This window comes from Nicotiana tabacum, chromosome 18, assembly GCF_000715075.1.
Source record: "Nicotiana tabacum cultivar K326 chromosome 18, ASM71507v2, whole genome shotgun sequence".
NCBI classification, from domain to species: Eukaryota; Viridiplantae; Streptophyta; class Magnoliopsida; order Solanales; family Solanaceae; genus Nicotiana; species Nicotiana tabacum.
The window spans coordinates 133,711,908-133,732,702 of record NC_134097.1 but is presented as its reverse complement, the minus strand read 5'-3'; the positions used below and the strand labels follow the sequence as shown (position 1 = coordinate 133,732,702).

The 20,795-nt window shown below is 34.6% G+C and overlaps 2 protein-coding genes across 2 annotated transcripts; one reads left to right on the top strand and one right to left on the bottom strand.

Annotated features, from left to right (window-relative positions):
* Positions 1–4,371: 4,371 nt before the first annotated feature.
* LOC107779168 (vicilin-like seed storage protein At2g28490) lies at positions 4,372–8,045 on the bottom strand. The gene is made up of 5 exons (XM_016599537.2): positions 7,663–8,045; positions 6,882–7,063; positions 6,671–6,751; positions 5,889–6,323; positions 4,372–5,014 (listed from the first exon to the last, which is right to left on the bottom strand). Exons 1-5 carry the CDS (start codon positions 7,985–7,987, stop codon positions 4,502–4,504), a joined length of 1,536 nt encoding a protein of 511 aa, XP_016455023.1. The 5' UTR covers positions 7,988–8,045; the 3' UTR covers positions 4,372–4,501.
* A 3,172-nt stretch (positions 8,046–11,217) lies between these two features.
* On the top strand, positions 11,218–20,574 carry LOC107779177 (protein THALLO-like). Its single transcript, XM_016599546.2, has 16 exons — positions 11,218–11,517; positions 12,643–12,734; positions 12,870–12,939; positions 13,594–13,730; positions 13,947–14,087; positions 14,178–14,317; positions 14,930–15,017; positions 15,765–15,941; positions 17,316–17,480; positions 17,625–17,699; positions 17,930–18,066; positions 18,175–18,292; positions 19,208–19,458; positions 19,733–19,796; positions 19,897–19,965; positions 20,052–20,574. Exons 1-16 carry the CDS (start codon positions 11,403–11,405, stop codon positions 20,175–20,177), a joined length of 1,965 nt encoding a protein of 654 aa, XP_016455032.1. The 5' UTR covers positions 11,218–11,402; the 3' UTR covers positions 20,178–20,574.
* Positions 20,575–20,795: the final 221 nt, after the last annotated feature.

Sequence of the window (20,795 nt, the reverse complement as noted above, 5' to 3'; positions counted from 1 at the left end):
TATCAATCTCTTGAATATGCCCCAATTCCTTGTTGGACCAATTTCATAGACTTGGGCTCTCTTTCTCAAGAAGAGCCAAAGTCAACTAGGCATAAACTAGTGTTTGCAACTACTAATTCAATATTAAAACCCTAAATTAGTCCAAATATCAAACACCCATAGATAATCAAGTAGTAAAACACAAGACCCATCAATTACTCACACTAGGGTTAAGCCACAACCCTAGCTAATGGGTCTAGCTACTCATGATTATAGAAGAAAACAAAGAAACGGATGTAGAAAAGCCCATAACAATAATTACTAGATAAAACTTAAAGATTCAATGATGAAACTAAGCTAAAATTACATAAAATGGTAAAAGAGAATTGTTCACAAGTGCAGCTTTTCTTCCAAATACAACCGATGACCTAAAAAAGGGAAAAGAAACTATTTATACTAGGCTAAAAATTCTGGACAAAATACCCCTGCGGGGCTAGTGCGGACCGCACAAAATCGAGTGTGGCCGCACTAAGGCTCTTGGCTGACTAATCTGCTCTCTGAAGTTGGTCACCACGGACCGCACAAAATGCACCGCGACCTCGGTGGCTTCTACTGCGTTCACACAAAATGGACCGCGGACCACATTAGGCATATTCCTCCAACTTGGCAACTCTCTGATCTTAGGCTCTACGGGCCGCATAAAGTCGAGTGCGGCCACAATGAAATCAATCCGGTCCGCACAAAATACTTTGCGGCCGCATTGCTTGGCTGCTTGAGATGCATACTCTTTGAACTTCATCTTTGCGGACCGCATAGAATGGTGTGCGGCCGCACTAGTCTTGTTTTACTGAGCTTGGCCTTGGTTTTGGTACTTGTGCATGTTTCACTCCTTTTTGAGATGGTTTTTGACAAATTATCACTTTGTTGACCAAACCCTGCAATCAAGTACAACATGTGAGCCTTTGGGACTATTTTGTATGCATTTCTAATCAAAACTTAAGCAAAAAGGAGTGTAAAATGCATCATAATCCCTAGTTATCAGGGGTTGGGGGGGATCGGTCTGATCAAAATGGGGAGGGGTTGGGCAGTTTAAGCTAGTTGGGAAGGGAAAACGGCGTAGTATTGGGGTGATACTGCGCCGTTTAGTGGTCTCGATGGCTGGATTTTTGGACCGGGTCTGGGGCGAAAAGAGAGGAATTGGGGCGGGTTAGTGGAGTGAGCAATTGGGCTTGGGAGGATGGCCCAATTCAATTGTAGAGCAAAATAGCCTTATTTTCTTTTCTTTGTATTTCAAAATTAAATCATTGATCAAAACACCCAATTTCAAATTGATTTTGCAAAAATGACCTATTTAACCAATTGAATCTAAAAAATAGAAAACAAAGCAATATGGATTAATGTGTATTTTTTTCATGTATTAATTATGTAATTAATATGCGATTAAATCCTAAACATGCAACAAGTGAAAAACAAAAATATTTTGATGATTTAATAGGATTTTTAAAATATTTCTAAATATGCATGAACATTGCAAATAAATGCCAGAAAAATTCCTAAAATTCTATGAAATACTTAAAAAGTATTTTGGAATATTTTTTAAGAGTAGTTTTATATATCGGGCAAAAATTACGTGCTCACAATAAATAAATGTTTAAACCATCATATGTCATTATTAACGTGCAACACACGTTTATAGATACTAGTATATTAAAATACACAAATAGTGTAAAAATACTATAAGTTAATATAAAATAAATACTTAATATAATAATCATTAACTGCTTGAAAGGTTTAGAATTCTCCCTTACACACCAGTTGAAAGAGTTAGAATTCTCACTTACCTACCAGTTGAAAAATGCCCAGAAACTAAAAAAAGATTCTTGTGGATGGTAAAAATATCCAGGCAAATAGACACATACGATGTTAAAATTAAATCATAATAAATGAAACAAATGCCAGAATCAATGAGCAACATGTAAAGAAAAGCAACAACATATCTCATTTGATTGGTGCACCGCGATATAGGGAAATATAAATAGTGATGATGCATATAACCCCATCGCAACTTATTTGACAAAACTTATTTTAGATTGAAGTCTTAAACAGAAGCTACCGTTAGAATGATTACACTTGGTCCGGATCAAATTTTGATTACTATAATCTTTGAATTACACCAAGTCACCAACTGTGTCAGTCAAAACAATATTTTTAAAGTCGGTAATTCCTCAGATCTTTTTTTAGGCAAATGATATCAATGCATGAATGACGAGTGTCATCTGAGTTGTTCTGGCATAACGGTAGAGGCAAAGTTTAGACTCGCGTCCTGATTTGTTCTTTGGTTAGTCTCCCTTTTGGCCTTCTTTATATATATTCTAGGTTGCCTTGCAAATAATTAAGGTTAGGGTGGCAAACGGGCTAATCGGATCGATCAAATGATGGATCGGATAATAAAAATAAGAAAGAATTACCTTCTATGTCAGTCGGCCCAATCTCACAACTAAAAATAGCCCATGTTTTGAAACTTTACGCGGCATAGCCCATTTTGCAGATAATGCTTAAAAATTATTTCATCGATTAACCTAGCTTTAAGAAGAGAACTAGACAGCCTCCTTTATCCTTTTTTTTTCTTTCTTCAACTTTCAGAGTAAAGATATCGATGACGAAGTCAATTGAGAGGTCGCCGGCAAGGTTAACGATGTCATCGGAAAATAAATATGGCGGTGGATAACATCCTTTACCCATTTTTTCCTTTAATTTTCAAGATAAAGAGGTCGACGATGAAGTCGGTGAAGTCATCAGAGAATGAATCTCCGGTGGTGAATAGCCGTTTTTATCCACTTTATGTTATTTTTGTTCTGTCGGAAAAGAATTCATTTAAAATTGAACCACTTTGTGTTTTAGCAAATGATTTGCTCTGGTGTTGTATTCAGACAATTTTCAAGTTCTTCAGATGATGTTCCAGTTTTATCTTCTTTTATAAAACAATTCATCTCCATCTTCTCTCCTCTTTAATTTTCAGATCTAACTTCCTCTGAAAAACTCTCTTTTGATATTTTGATACTGAAATAGAGGTGTAATATTGAACATAAGATGTTTTCTAGTATAAATATTGTATAACCACTATTTATCAACACTTATACATTATTGTATAATTGTATAAAAATATGTATAACTGTATATAAATGTGTATATATGTTCATAACATCACATAATTATTTATTTCTCAATGTATAAGGATATATATACATTGTCATCATATAAGAGGCCTCCATGGAAGTTTGACACTTATCTTCTTCTTCTTTCTCTTATTCTTTTGATATACATAATTATACATTCTATATACAAGTTTATACATAGTTATACATCATTATACATGTACTGCATATATATAATCAAATAATTTTTTTTCATGTTCTCTTACCTTTTCTAGAATAATTCATGTATAAATCTACTTTCCTTGTCGATTTCTCTGTCAAATCACGAACTTGCAACAATTGTTTTTCAATTTTACCATATAAGTTCAATCAGCGAAATTGAAAAAAGGAAAGCTACTCGGTTCTTTATCTTGTTTACCATTTTTGAGGAAGAATCCTTTAGCTAGAGCAATTTTATGTTTTGATTATAAGATGATATATTAGGAGAGATCACTAAAGACAAATTGGTGGAGAAAGATCAAAATTAGATGACATTAGAATAGAAAATCTCATGACTTTACAAATCTTAGCCTATTATTTTTGGGCTACAGATTTGTAAAGTCAATCTCATGACTTTACAAATCTTAGCATATTATTTTTGGGCTACAGATTTGTAAAGTTATGACTGGGCTATTATGTTGATGTGTGAGTTGTATTTATGTGAAATTATCCCTAAAAATAAATAAATTATTTAACCCCACACATATTTCATATAAAAATGAATTAACCAGAATATTCATATTATCCATATAATTATTTTTGGGAGAATTACTAAGTTAAATCCATTAGTTACTTATTAGTTATTTATTTTCTAAATGGATGATATGGTACTTATCCATATTCAATTCGGTTTTTAAAAAGTTAGTATAGGTGAATAACTATTTTTTTTTATTCATTTTGCCCCGGTAGTCAAATTTTCATTTTTGGGGACAGTTGGCCTCCTATCTCAGCCCGATGCTACTTCATATTTTTATGTTTGTTTCCTCAGCTTGCAGCGCTGGCGCCAGATGACCATTTACGTTATGAATCACTATATAGGAACCCAATACACACTACAATATTATATTGTTATCGGGTAAGGGAAACAGTCTGATTCGTATGCATGTCTTGCACATCTGATCTTAAATATAAAATTTAGAGCGAAAGAGAAGCTAAATTATACACCAAAAAAAGAAGAGGACAAATAAACAAAGTGACGAGAGGGAAAACTAAATCCATGTTCTTATTCACAAGAGCAAAGACAATCTAACACGACAAGGAAGCAAACATAAGATGAACAGAGCAATAAAAACTCCAAAATGAATCTACAGCCTCATGCAAATAACCTTCTAAGCAAATCCCATTATCATGTCATTGCCAAAGCTCCTAATATTCACTTCTGGTATTTTCATTACAATCTCTTTCTCCCTTCCCCTCTCTCGTTTTTCTTCCTCCTCCTTTCTCGGATCAATCGGCTCCGTCGGAGCAACAGACGCTGACGGCAATATCACAGCTTCACGCTGAGCATCCAATATTCTCCCAAGTCTCTCTTCACTAACACCAAATGCAGCTGCAAATTCAGGTCCCCTCATGCTTTGTAGTATTGAATTCTGACCTACCAAGAACTGTGGCCTATTCTTTTTAGCTGTTGTTGTGAAGCCGAAGAACTCGAACGGACCCGCTCTTGATGCGATTTGGCAGAATGGGAAGTACCTTGGCACCCAAAATACATCTCCTTCGTTTACTCTAGAGTTCATTGCTAATGTACCGTTTGGATACACAATTTGGATACTGCCACTTCCTCTTAACACGATTCCATATTCTGTTGCTGTTGGATTGATATGAGGTGCCATCATAGCTCCCTACAAAAAAGAAAAGAAAAACATATACTAGTACTATGTAAAGATCTTAAGGTATAGTTACTACTACTAATGTGACAAATCACAAAAATAAGTTTTTGTTATAATTGAAGGGGAGTCCTAGAGCAATGGTAAAGTGGTCTACATGTGGCCTATAGGTCACATGTTCGAACCGTGGAATCAGCCACTGATGCTTGCATCAGTATAGGCTGGCTATATTCATGCCTATATCACACAAAAATCGCAGTCATAATAATTTCACGAATTCTAACAAGGAAAATTCACACAAAAATCGCAGTCTACAATTCAAAATCTAAAGCAATTTTTGGAACCCTTCATCACACTACATCTAAAGCTTCCCTTAACCAAGGGAAGAGCAAGCCTGAAGCTGAACCCAGTAACTTTTGCTCAAAAATATATTTGTGTTAAATTTTTTATTATATATATATATATATATATATATATATATATATTAAATTTAGAACCCAGTTCGTATCTCTTAAAATTGTTATATTCTAAAATTCAAAACTTATAAAGTTGAAATCCTGACTCTGCCCTTACTCACCCTACATCACAACTACATCACAAGGGAATTCAAAAGACTCTATACACAGAGGTTTTTGTTTTTATCCTATTTGCACCATAAATTTCTTCACTCTCGGAGGGGGGAATTCAATTGAATCTCTTTCATCAAACTTAGAGACACCGCTAATTATAAAAGTTAAGTAACTACACTAGCACTAGTTATAATGGATAAAGTTAAGTGATTAAACCTGCACTAGTTATCCCGGATAAAGTTTAGTAATTACAGTAAACTAGGACAGTAAACATGGATGAAACTGCATCGTGGTTAAAAAGAAAGGTGCAAAGGAATTACCGCTGAAAGATTGACAAGATAGACGCCAATGTCAGCGTGCTTCAATGGAGAATAATCAGATTGATCCAAGGCCAAGCTCCATCCATAGTCATTCTTATAATCTGCCTTTCTGTCAAAGAGATTGTAGGAATCTGGACCTTTGCCTCTTCGTCTGTCGTCGACTTTCTTCCCCTCTCTCCTGTTTCTTTCGTTACCAATAAGATTAGTCAAGAACTTTCTCAAAGACCATATTGGCTGCTCTTTTTCCTCGTCTTCTTCTTGGCTAGCTTCTTCCTCCAAATGCACAATTCGCTTTAGGTGATCAAGTTTCTGATGCTGTTCTAGGTTCAAGAATGTAGCCCATATGCTGGGTGTAGGAGAATGAGTAGTGTTCAGATATACAATTGCACCTGAATATTGTCTTGTCAAGATCTCACTCACTTCGTCTGTGGACACCTGTCATTGTAACAGATCTTATGTTAAAAACTATTTTGATTCCTTTGTTAAAAGGATTTAACAAGTTATATGTATTGACAGACTTACCCAAATAACCTGTCTACCTAATCTCTAAAACTAAAAATAACTACATATATATAATTCACGTATAGTATATGTACAAATATGTATTATCAATGTATAATCTATGTATAGAGGCTATAAAAAATAAATAATGAATTTGGCCGGCTATTTGTGTAACTATTTTACTTACATGGGACCTAATTGTGTAAATGTTTTTTGACCGTCAGTATATAGAACTTTTAGATCTGTCATGAAAACTCTACATAGGAGTTCTCATCACTTACATTGAATGCTGTCGATAATGTCAAAGAGTCGAATCCAGCAAGTACAGATGTTGGATACATTCCACCACCAATGAAGAAAGACTGCAAAAAATGGTTAATGACAACTCAACAATTCAACAGTCAAAAGAGAATTTCTCTCATCAAAGATCCAACTTCTGCTGAAATTTACAAGAAACTGAATACATGCAACAGAAATCACAAAAAGGGGTACCTGGAAACCGTGCCATCCTAAGCTGCTAGAGGTGCTAATGCTGCAAATGATGTGAAGTCTCTGTCCCTCAGCTGGATTAACAAGATAGAAAGCAGAGCCAGCTCGAATACTGTACACATCTCCTTCCTTCAATCGCCTTTCTACAAAGTCATCTTTGTATATGTGCCCAATTCTTGTTTCCCCTGCAATATCAACAAAAAACTTAATTGGAATAGTCATAGGATATTATAATATATGTATAACACGTGTCATATATGTATAACTGGGTATAATCAATATATATATATAATCATACCTATTAGAAAACGTAAACATTGAATCTGGCAAGCTATTCGTGTTAAAATCCCTTTTTATTTTGGTTAAAACAACAATCATACAATAACTTAAAGAAAAGGAGTCTTGGCACAAGAGTAAGCCTGTGATCAGAACATACATCACATGTTCAAGCCGTGAAAGCAACTACATAAGTGGAAGACAAAATTGAGTACGATAGATCCAATGTGGTATGACGTGAAAACAACTTACTACATAAAATGGAAGACAAAATTGAGTATAATAGATCCAGTGTGGTCCGACACTTTTCAATTGAACCCATAATTTTTTTTATTTAGACTATATATATGTAAAAATCCTGAAAATTAGTATACATGTAAGCATTTTCATTAGTTTTCAAAGAACTTAGAACCAATACATTAAATCTTGAATCTGACTCTATTTGCATCAGATTGCTCTTTTTATACAAGAAGCATAAAGAAAAGAAGCAAAAAGCTGAAAACTTTACCTCTGCGAACAAAGAGGGTAAGATGAGAATCAAGATACTGAGGGATGAAAAGACTGTTAGGTTCCATAGTAATTAAACCAATATGCATTGGACTTTGAAACATAGAAACCCCACCACCAAATCCACCTCTCACTACTCTCATAATTCCAGCATCAGTCCTCACTATTTCCTTTGAATCATGCAATAAAAACCATTCGCTTTCAGTACTTTCCTCTTCCTCTTCCACCTCTTTCCCTCTTCTTTCATATTCATAAGCACCAACAGAAGCCACAAGAACAGAGGAAAACACCAGCAATATGAGCAAAAGAGCCTTTCTGTTTCCCATTTTCCTTTTATATTATCACTTGCCAAGAAAGTTGATTCTTTTTTCTCAAATGGTGTAGGGAAATGAAGCAGTTTATGTAGAGGGAAGAGAAACGCGTTAGGAAAACAGGTGTCATGCATGCAAGAATTGAAGGATTTGCTGGCGTATTGTGGTATAGACACAATTGAGATTTGAGTGGAGAGTTAAATGTGAGATAAATCTGGTGTCAACCTAAGACAAAGTCTTTGCTTGCAGCTTTTTTCTTCCCCCATCTGTTAGCATATTTGGAATTGTTTTTTTTTTAATTTGGTGTTCGGTATTATCAAAAAGTTATTCATACTTAAACTCGAATCTGAAATCTCTAATTAAAAAAAATAGCCTAATCTGCTCCACCACATTCTTTGGTGGTGCAAATTTTGAATTGTTGTCACGAATTCTAAAATAAAACACTGCATCAATTTAACCTCGTCGTGTTTTCTTTGTTCTATTGGGTTTAGTAGCACAATTTGTGTTATCCATTATGTACGTTTTGGGGAGAAATAGTCAGATTTACAATTGGTCGTTCAAAAATATCCAGTTTAAAAGTAATTAAAATTTAGCCACTTTTTATATAAAGATAAATCTGAACGAAAATACTGTTCAAAATCCGAAAAATACGCTAGTATATTATGTTGGAGTTCCAGCATAAGTATACTTGAACTCTAGCATATTATACTGGAGTTCCAGGATAAGCATGCTGGAATTCCAGCATAATATGATAGAGTTCCAGCATAACTATACTAGAACTCCAGCATAATATACTGGAGTTCCAGCAAGTATACCGGTCCGGCATAATATACTGGAGTTTGGAGCATCGGTGTTCCAGTCTCCAGTATATTATAGTGGAGCAAACAAAGTATATCGGTCCAGCATAATATGCTGGAGTTCATACACAAGTGCACCGAATTCCAGTATATTATGCTGGATCGGTCTCTGTTGCAGCAAAATAGTGGTTATTTTTCATTGACTTGGTAACTGCTGGTCCCTTTTTTCTTTTAGAAGGGAAGAGATTATAGCTGGGTACAAATAGACCGGGACGAGTAGGCAAGCATGTGGGTTGTACCAGTCAGCTTTGAATGCTATTTTTGAATGACCAATCCGAAAACTGGCTATACCGTACTATTTTTCTATTCTTTTGTGATATCATGCCACGCATATAAATTTTCTAAACAAAATTATATATTGAAAACAATTATTGTACTACATGAAAAATATAGTACAGTAACTGTTTCAAAAAAATTTGAGAAAAATACAAAAAAAAAAAGAAGAAGAAGATATTTGACTCCCCAAATTGTAACACTCTCATATAAATTAAGAGAGAGTAATATTTTTTGTTACAAACAACTTCATATTTTTGCATATTCATAATTTCTTTATTGATTAAAAATATGTCTGTTCAATTGTTACGAAAGAGAGGATTACAAACTACTTTAAAACACTTAGTTTGTAAACAACTTACAACAAATATTTGACTCCCCAAATCGTAACACTTTCATATGGATTGCATCATTACAAACTTTCTCCAAATTAAAAAACAACGTCACATGGTATAAGTCAAATCAGGACACGCCATAATATGTAGTGTTTAGTATTTCGTATTCATTGGTTCAAGGATCCCTAAAAGAGAAAATGCTATATACAAGAAGCTTCTCTATTCTATACCTTTTAAGCTTAAATATACTCCTTCCGGTCCAAAATAAGTGATTTTTTGGCCCTTTTTTGTGAACCAAAATAAGTGATTTTTCTAGATTTCAAGAATAAATTAATTATTTTTTTCCTACATTGTCCTTGGAGTAAATAGTGTTGGAATATGTGTTAGGAGTGTTTATATGAGATAGTAAAGGTTAATATGATCAAATTCATTGCTAATTAATGTTAAAAGGTGAATTTCTTAATATGTGTGAAAACAACCAAAAAATTACTTATTTTGAATCGAATGGAATACTATTTATTTGAAAAATTATTGGATTTATATAATTGCCGTGAAGTTTGAACATAGATTATTCATTACGAAGAAGTCAATAGTGTATAATTTCAACAAAAGTAAACATATTTCTGAAAAGAAAAGAGAGAAAATTAAATTAGAAAAGAAAAATATAAACCAAAAGGTGGAGATATACTTACTAAAATGACAAAATGGTCCTTTATGTTTAAGATATGCTTAAAATAATTCCTTAAATATGTTTTTGGTAGTTTTAATTCTTTTAATATACTAAAAATGAGCACTTTTGATCTCATCAACATTTAACATTAGTAGCAACTAGATTTAATGGAATTTGCAAAAGCTAAAAAAAAAAAGATGTAACCATAAAATACGAGGAAATTTTTAAAAACTGCGTCACTAATAACTACTTAGTAGTACATGTTTATAGAGGATGTGCTGGACAGTGGACAGAGCCCGTTGGGCTTAGCTGATTTAGAGTAGCTGATAAATATTATGTGTTGAAAAGTACTTTTAAGTACTGAAACCGATTTAAAAAATAACCAGTTACGTATTTGGATAAAAATATTGAAATTAATAATATGCAGCTGAAAAACTGGGTATACAAAGAGTTTTGTTTTAAAAAAAAGTATTTTAATGATAGAATAGTAAATATTTTGGTCAAACTTAAAGTGCTTATAAACTGAAATTTGATAAGTTGGGGGAGACCAAGAGGTTGTTTGGCTAAGCTTATAAGCTGGTCAAAGTGACTTATAAGCACCTTTTGGCTTATCTGCACGTTTGGTAAAATTAAAAGGGCTTATAAATTAAGTGCTTATAAGCCAAACTACCTCTTAGACTTGTAATTGAAAAATAGTTATCATTTTTTAAGTCATTGAAAAGTAGTCACTATTTTATGCAAAATAAAATCTAGACAAAAATATCATAGTTGAAACACAGAAAATTTCAGCATAACATGCTGGATTATGGAACTTCTATCATGTTCTGTTGGAACTCCAGTACATTATAAAATTCTAGCATATTATGGTCGAATCTAATATATAAAAAATTCAAACTGTAATTTTTGGATTTGTAAGGGTAGTTTTGCTTAGGTTTTATTTTTACGTGAAAAATAACTAAATTTCAATTACTTTTGAAATTATGATTAATTTTTAATTACCAGTTATGAATCAGACTATTGTGATTCTGAAATTTAAAAAGATTTTCCTGGTATTTTTGGTTAATAACTTTTTTAAAAAATTCAACAAATGATATTTCAACTTCTTCCACATTTATTTATTTTTTCTCCTTTACCCTTTGCCTTAAAGAAAGAAAAACCCTCCCGTCGCGGCCTCAACTCCAGTCCCCACCGTTGGCGGCCGTTCTCTTATTATTCGTTTGGTTTTATTCTTGAAAAGGGCTTTAACCTCTTTGGTTTCTTAAACCCTTTGCCTCATTCCTACAGTATTATACATAATGGGAAAGAAAGCAGGAAAGTTCAAGAAGAAGGAAAACAACAACGCTCCAAAAAAAGCAACACGTGATTTTTACAATGAAGATGATGATATGATGAATGATGCTATCGATGCCTGTAAGTTTCCCTGTAAAAAATGTTTTTTTTAAGTGGAAAAACTTCTTTTTGTTAAACCCCAGTTGAATTTTATTTCAGTTTCTAGCTATAAATGGTAAATTTAGCAACATATACAAGAAATAAATATGCTAAAAATGGGGTTTTGAGCGAAAAATATACCTTTTGTTTTACCCAGTTGAAGTGTTTTCTGGGGTTTTTAGTTTTTTAGCTTTATGGCTGAAAAATTTAGAAATAGGTACAATGAAGAATGAAACTAATATGATTATCTTTTGAACTGAAGGTTTTATCTTTGCTATAAGTTTGAAGATCATTTGTGTGCTAGAATTTTCAGCTTTACTGCTTTGTTATTAGCAATAGTTGCTAGAAAGAATGAGAATGACATATCTTTGAGCTCAATATTTAATTTTATCTTGCCCAGTTGAAGTGCATTGAGGGTTTTTGATATTTCCAGTTTTACAGCTCAAAATTTAGCAATTAAATAAACAGATTATAAGAAAAGGAAGCAAATTAGAAATAAAAAGAAAGATGATTTCTTTTTGAGCTGAAAAGTTTTTCTCCCTTAATAGTTGAATTCTCTTCTTTTCCTTTTTCTAGGGTTTTTTATATTAATGATTTGCTCCTAAGATATTAGCTATAAATGCACAACAAAAAGGATGAAAAAAGCATTATTCTGATCTCAAAATTTAATTTGCAGTATGCTGAGTTAAAGTTTGTTAAGGGTTTTGATATTTTCAGTTTTAATGCCTCTACAAGTAGCCAACAGAAAAAAAAAGGAAAAAAATATAAATATTGAAATTAGTAATTGCTTTGATCTGAGAATTTACTGTTTGTTTTGTCTGCTTGATGTTCATAGCAGTAAAAAGTTAGAAAAATAGAAAAAAAAGAATGCAAAGAAATATCATTTCTTTTGAGCCAAATTTTTCCTCTGTTTATGTCCTGTTGAATTTTTATTTGGTTTTTAGGTATAAGAGAAGATAAAAGGTTTATAGTTTATAATTGCTAGTAGTTTGCATTTGTTTGTGTGTTTGCTTTATTTGAATCCACAGGGAGAGAGATAGCATTTCAGAGAAAATGGTTTTTATGCTAAAGATTTTCTATGTTACTAATCTATTTGTTTAAATGTAGTTCATGAACAGAGAGACATGATCCCACTGAATGTTAATGAAGATGATGCAGAGTCAGATGAAGATAACGAGCATCCTGTGTATGATCTTAAGGTGATACGGGTTTTCTTTTCCAACTTTTATCTTCATACTGAAAGTGTATAAACTGTATCAAGTAATCAGATTGCTAATTTGATGTAAGCAAGTCAACTAATTTCTCAAAGTTGGGTAACTATTTCATTTATGTAGGAGGATGAAGATGAGGAGGATGAAGATGACAACCTTGATGATGCTGAACTTACTGGCCTTGGTGCTAAAAGTGTGCAACTAAACTCGAACATGTGACTGCTTTTACCTATTGAAAAGAAATACTTAGCTGAATTGCATATCCTGTTTCTCCCGTTATGATTTTTTTTTCCCTGATATTCCTTCTGAAGGCAGCTTAGAACAGATGATTAGCTTATATTTGTTCTAGGAGTTTCCTGTCCCAAAAAAGAAGAAGCAAAAATAAAGCAGAAGAGAAAAATAACAGCTTGTACTATTTCAACCTCTCAGTAATATTTTGAAAATGCATGCGGGGTGGTGGTGGTGGTGGGAAGAATTATGCAATTCCTATTGTTTGATTAGTGAATTGATGCTAATTAGTTCGGAGATTAAATAATTAATGACGTGTTCGAACTGCGTAAATACTGCACGAAGCTGAGTAGCTCTAACCACTAAGTTATAGTACTATTTCTACTGCAGCTCCTAAATATGAGTTTCTCTGCACTGGGCTGCTACACATAAACGGCAGCTGGAAGATTCTTTCCATTCTCATATATTGACTGAATTGATAAGCTGATTGGTTTCCTTCAAATAATAGTTGTTTTTTCATTTGTTTTGGTTCTCGATCTCTTACTGTTCGCCTCTTTTTTGCATCTTCTGCTTGGGGCAATTTTTTAATATCTAATTTGAGTACCTATTTTTACTTTAGTTGCCAGGACACAGAAATATTTACGAGCTACAATGGGCGGGGTTGAGGATGAAATGCACGATGAAGCTGAAGAGGAGAAAGAAGAAAGGCCACTGTGGGGACGAGGAAAAAATATCTATTATTATCAAGATAAGCAGGTAGGACTTTGCCTAATTATTTGGTTCATTTTTATTTTATTATGACATTATATACGGTATGCTTGGAGAAACCAGTATTTACTGGCGCTAAAAAAAAACAATCTGACGTCTGAGGAATATCCTCTCCTTACCGTTTCAACTGTACCTGTAACATAGTTCTTTGATCATGTTGTCATTTGTGTGCAATACTTGATGTTTGAACATTTTGTTTGTTAGGGTCCCGAGCAAGAGTCGAGTGATGAGGGCCTTATCGCGGAGGAAGAGGCAGAGGTCTTGAGATTGCAGCAGAAGAAAGCTAAATCCTTATCTGCAGAGGATTTTGGTCTTGAAGATGATGAAGAGCAGCTTACATTGGAGGTAAGAAATTCAATTTCTATACAACGTCCATTCGATGATTTGTTTCTATCTTTTGTGGTGGGATGTGCATTCTTATGGATAACATTGCAGGAAATTTTGGCCCAAGGAAAATCTGGAGTAACAGTTTCTGCAGATGGAGAAGCCAAAAATGAAACTGGCACTGCTTACGAGGAAGTGCAGAAGGATTTGAATGCTTTGACGAAAGAAGAGCAAATGGATGTTGTCTATAGGTGAGCTTCTCTGTCCTGCATATGCTGATTTCGTTGTGACATGTTGCTTCTTTTAAGTTTTATTGCTTGTCATTGACAACAACATTATGTTATATCACCAAGCATCATGATAATATCAGTATGGAAAATTTTGGAGGGAGGCACATAGGTTAATAAATTTGAAATAGATATCACTATGATTCTAAACAAATAGAAGAGAAAAAGGCAGGCGATCAATTAAGGTGTCATACTAGCCAGTGTATGCTTAATTTTACTGATAAAGGTTGTGGAAGTTGACAAAGAACAAAAACCCTATGTGTTTCTCAGTTCAGACTTCAGTAATGACAATAATGTTTGAGGACTCATCTCTGCGATGTCCTCAATTTAGCTATTTAAAAAGGGATCAGGTTATATATTTCTTCAGGTTTCAGTAGGAAGTTTTCGATAGTTTGCAGCTCTCCCACTGATCTGCAAGGGGGTGGCGGACTTGAGAATATTGAACACCATACTGAACAAAGCTTACTGATTCTACTGTCATTGGCTAGATGTTATATCATCTCTGGTAGGCAGCAAACATCAACTGTTTGCAGCCTAGATTATGCTTTTGACTCTATGATCTTTTTGTGATTACAGTTCTGCACCTGAATTGGTTGGTTTGCTATCTGAGCTTAGTGAAGCGCTTGAGCAGCTCGATAACAAAGTTAATCCTATACTCAACAAGGTATGTGCACTGTGAAATTCCACTAGCTACAGGTTACTTGGTCTCCTCATTATGCTATACAGACCAGAGACTGCTTGGAAGATACTTGTCTGAGTGCTTCTGGCAAGATTCTATTTTGAGGATTCTATTCTGATTTTGTATTTATTTAAAATTGTAGAAATAAACTTGTTCCTCTTTTGCTACTGTTACTATCTTTTTTATTTTTGTTTCATTTCAAAAAAAATCTGATTATGACTTCATATTCTTATCTTGGAAATAATGATGTCATTGAAATAAGAAAGAAGAGAACTATTCTAACTTGAATCTTTTGTTTTCTAATTTAAATAATGTAAATATGGAATGTAAGTAGGCGAGGGGGTGGATGTAGCCAAGTGGAACAAGGATTGAATTTACATTGTGAAATCTACTGCTACAATCTAGACCTGCTTGGCTGTGGTTCCTTTTGAACACTTTTGGGGGTTTCTTCAGCGATGTAAAACCTCTATAGTTAATAGTTGCATTGGCTCTGATACTGGTATAAAAGCGTTCTGCTGAAAGGATGAAATAATTAAGCTTTAGAAATGATTGGGTGGAGACTTGGAGTAGTGTCAACCAACTAGTATAGTTAAAACAATAAGAGTTGACTCATATAACAATGGTGTAAGCTGTTCTCCTAGTCTGAAAATGAATGCAGCTTTTTGTAAAATAGGTTGATCTTGGAATGATATTGCACGTGTCAGCATTTAACTTCTATTTTTCTCTATTAAGATTAATGGAGAGAATATGATAAAAGGTGGGATGCACTACATTGAGGTGAAGAAGCTACTTCTGCTGTCATATTGCCAAGCTATCACCTTCTATCTTCTTCTCAAATCCGAGGGACAACCAGTGCGTGATCATCCAGTCATTTCACGCCTTGTGGAGATCAAGAATTTGTTGAATAAGGTTACAACTCTTATCTTATGATTCAAACAAAAAAACATGGCCAAGTTACTGCATGCCTGTTTTTGTTCATTCTGTTAATGATGACATTTTGCTGAAATCAATCTCTTGATTATGTGGTCCAGATATGCATAATGATGAGATATGAGTCATATGACTGCTTTATTTCCTCTTAGATGTCTGCTAAGCAAAATGAGCTCACATACACATGTTGACAACATTTGCTTGACCACCTCATATGGTAATATCTGTAGACTTGCAATTTTAAAGATAACTTAAGCTGTTAAAAAAGTAAAAGGTTAATACAAGCTGTAATGAGTGTAATTATTTAGCTCCCGGAGAAAGTTAGAGGCCACTTTATTATCTATTTGATGCTTATGGTTTCAATTTTTTAAAACTTATTCTCGTTCTAGAAGTCTATGCTGAATCTGTCTGTATCTGGGCCATATGGCCCGTATTAGTGTAGTGCAAAAAGTATCCTAGTGCTACTCTGAAGTGCAAAAGGTATCCTAGTGCTTCTCTGAACTTGTTTGTTCATCCACATGACTGCATGTGGATAACCTCCTAAGCTTTCTTTCCTGCCCCTTTTTACCCCCCCCCTCCCCCAAGTTTTGCAGCAGCATCCTGTATTATCCTTTTTCCCAAAAATACATTCAGCATTAAATTCCACACGTATGTAACAAGTTTTAAATGTAAAAGAAAATGATAAGCATCTTTCAGTTTCTCTGAAGTTCCATTGATGCCTCTGCAGATTTCAGCTCTAACAAATGGATTAATTTTCTATGGTGCTCTGCTGTTCTACAGAATTATGGAAAGGGAAACCCCTTTTTTTCCTCTTTGTAAAAGGACATAACATTCACTTATTCCTACCAGCCCCGACTGTAAAGTCCTTTCCGTACCCAAGTATCTTTTCTTTTTCTTTCATGTTGGTTTACAAATCTTTAAATTCCTAAATTTACTACTCTTGCATACCTCTTCTTAAGTGAATACCCCATAAAATAGTCTCCAGCATTCTTATTGCTTTATTTGATGAACTAAATCTGTCTGTCTAGCATAGCTTGCTAAACTCATACATGAAATTAGTTAAATATGCGGATTTCCGGTGAAGGGATTCTTTAATTCTTGAATCAAGTTTAGAGTCTTAGAGAATTTGAAATGGAAATGATATGTTAACTGATCGTTACCAAACATATTAAATTTGTCAAATGTGTACCGAATTAACACGCTTAGCTTGCTTAGATGCTAAATGATGTTACCAAATAGTTGCCAAGTCCTCTCCTTGTTCTTCTGATTTATTTGAATCTTGGCTAGCTTCAATGCGCATACCCTGCTCCCCTCTTCCCATCTTTCTAGGTGTTGACGAATTCATTTTTGCAGATGAAAGAACTTGATGGAAATCTTCCTTCTGAACTAGAAGACTTTCTGCTCAAGAATGTTGATAATGTAACTGGTGTAAAGTTGGCGGGAAGTAACTTGGATTCTGAACCTCTCCCCATTAGTCACAGGCCTTCTGTGGCATTAGCTGATGTTCAAAAAACAGAGGTAATTTCCAGTTTGATTCATCTTATTTTGTTGCTCGAGCATCCCATCATCATTTGTTTATTTGGGCTAATTTGATTGAAAACCTTTTGTATTTTTTATTAAGCAACCATGAAAAATTTAGTGTAATTTTTCCCTTCTTTGTAGCCTCATGAAGCTGAGTTGGTGGAGGCAAATGGTTTAAAGAGTCAACAGAAAAACGAATCAAAACGCAAACGTCAGGTAAATGGTGTATGTGTCTAAGCACATCTCTGTTCTGCTTATCAACCATCAGCAGGCGAGTCCACTGTCACTGTTACAATGCAAATGAAATATAACCAGACTAGTACCAATGTCATTGTCTTTTTATTTCTAACAGCTTTTTCATCCATGTTCCTATTTGTCGCAAGACCACCAGACCTCTTCTTCTTTTACCAGTAAGTTCAAATTAGCTAATTAAAGAATTGTGGCAGGATGATCAAGTTGGTATCCAGAGCAGGGAAATGTTAAAAGTGAGAGCTGACCTTGAGGAAAAATGGAAGCAGACAGGTGTAAGTTCCATTTCACGAAAACATGAAAAAGAAAACAAGCGCGTGCGACTACTGAATGGGTATTAATTTGCTTCCCGATATGTTGCTCCATATACGTCTTCTGTTAATCTACATAACTTAATGCAAACATGAAATCACTGATGGGAAGTCCAATGAATTATATGCAGGCAGTTGGCAGCACCTGATGATTTTGATGATGATGCCATGGTTGCTGGAGATGATCCTGAGATACGGAGTTTAAATAAGCTGTCTAGGCTTGTAACTCCTCAAGTAGCGAGACCCAAGGTGTGGATCAGAAATGCTTTAATTTTGTGTTCGTTTTGTTGATTTTCACGTAAATAAATAACCTATTTTGTGTGAGTGTATGCAACTGGATTGAGGTCGATTCTCTGTACTCTTGGAATTTGACAGTCCTTTCAACTTGTGTCTCTGTTTGTGGCTCCCTTTCGCAAAATAGTGGCCCCCTTCTCCTTTATTGGTGATCACTTGACTGTTTTCCCTTATTCCTTCTTGCCTCTCTTGTAGCAATTCCCAGGTGTTTCAAAAAAAAACCCTGTTTGGCCTTGATAATCATAAATGGCCAACTGATTTGTGACGGAGGGAGTATATCTATGCATGTGTTTCATAGAAGTTACATCTTTATGTGTGCTCTTCTTAAGAGTTGAATGAGGTCGCAATATGTTATTTGAGTTATATTCAACTGCATGCAATTGTTAAGTTTTTAATTCTCCTGTGTGCTTATCAGGGTGAAGGCAACTATGTTTCTACTGTTTTCTAGCTGTGGCAATTAGGATTAATTGGAAACCCTTCATGTTTGACACATATTGTGTTAAATTGCCTTTCTCTTCGAGTTAAAATTGAATAATTGTGATATACCCTTTCACAAATATCATAGAAATACAGTGTGGTAGACCGGGAGTAGTATTATTGTGCAAGCAGTTTTTACTGACAATATTCAGGTAGCTGCCTGCTAAATTGGCTTTGGTGATCTGCACTTCTTCTCCTTTCATGTTTCCTTGGTATTATTTTTATATATTTAGATGTGTGTTTGTTTGTGTATTTTGCTTTTGTTAAAGTAGATGTGTGCTATAATCATTTTTCCTTGCATGGAATGTTTTTTGAGCATTCAAAGTTCTTTAGTATGTCTTATGTGACTTAACCTAACTAGATGTTTTATAACAACTTTTGTTCCTTTGAAAGGTAATTTCTGGTGATGATGATTTACCAAAGCGAGACGACATTGGAGAACGGAGAAGAAAGCATGAACTGAGAGTTCTAGCCGGAGCCGGTGTTGAACCTTCTGATGATGTTGAAGATGAGCCCGGTAACCATGCAAGTGATGATGTTGCTAGTTCTGACGATGGTGAAATGGACTCAGATTTGGAATTCTATAAAGCAGTGGAAAAGCAACATTCAGCTAAGCTTGCTGCTAAAGAAAAGATGTATTCCAGGTTAGACTCGTATTGTTTAAGATTTTTAAAAGCAAGCTCATTCCACCTGCTAACTACTTTCATTTGAAAGATTTTTAGGATACCCCATCGATATGGATTATTATGTATTTTCCTTCTAAGTCGCGCATCTTTTTTTGATAAGATCCTCCAGCATTTGTTTCTCTAGCTCAATGGCATCCTTTGCTTGGCTATTTTTTCATTAGTGCATAACCTGGAAACAGACATGCATTTGTTCACTTTGATTCACTTAATTCACCATAATTTGCCACTGTAGAGCCCCAGTTATTTCGTCGACAACAGAAACGCTTGTGGATGGGAAGCGCCAGATAAATTACCAGGTATGACATACTAGCTTTGTTACCAGTTGCACTCATCACCTACATTTTTTTTCTTTTCTTTTTGGTAGTTTCACTAAAGTCGGTTTTCTGTTATTTCTAGATGGAGAAGAACAGGGGACTTACTCGTCATCGTAACAAGCTAACTAAAAATCCAAGGAAGAAGTACAGAGTAAGTGGCTAAAGCAGAATGCTTGTGCGTGAGCTAAATTCCTGATATAACAATGTTGACAAAAATTCTGTCCGTCTCTCTCTCAGGGAAAACATGAGAAGCAGCAGAAACGTAGGAAAGGACAAGTTCGCGATATCAAGACGCCAAGTGGTCCTTATGGTGGAGAAACTACAGGAATTAATGCTGCTAGTAGGCGCAGTATCAGATTATAGGAATGAGTTCTTGGCTTCTTTCTACACCTGGAGTATAGGTGAAGGCATTCTCTTTGCACCGAGGCCTTTGGTTTTACATTTACATGACGTGTGGGTTAACGTACGTCACAGAGATTCGAACCCTTCTGCAGACGAAAGCCTATGATTTTAAGTGGAGAAGGGTAGAGGGGTCGGCCCATTATCCACCGACTTCCAAACCAATCTCTGATGGCTTATATATTTTTCAGTTTTAAAAAAAAGATGATATTTTCTTTTTCTGCAAGCGTTTTTGTTGTGGTCAAAATTAGTTTTTTTTTCCTTCCAATTTTCCTTCCCCGGAAAAGGGAAGTGGAAAGGGATGTATAAGATGAATTTGAAGTGCTTATGTTTCTTATTTAAGCTTTTTAATTGTTTATTTCGTGCTGGTCTCAGCTTACATAAAATTGTGATGGTTAGCTTTACATTTTACATAAAGGGTGTGTTTGGTATGAAGAAAAACATTTTTCGGAAAATTTGTTGTCATAACGGGTGTGTTTGGTACAATGGAAAATGTTTTCCGTGGAAAATATTTTCCAAGAAAATGTTTTCTTGAAAAACAAATAGTAACCTTATTCATTTTACATAAAGGGTGTGTTTGGT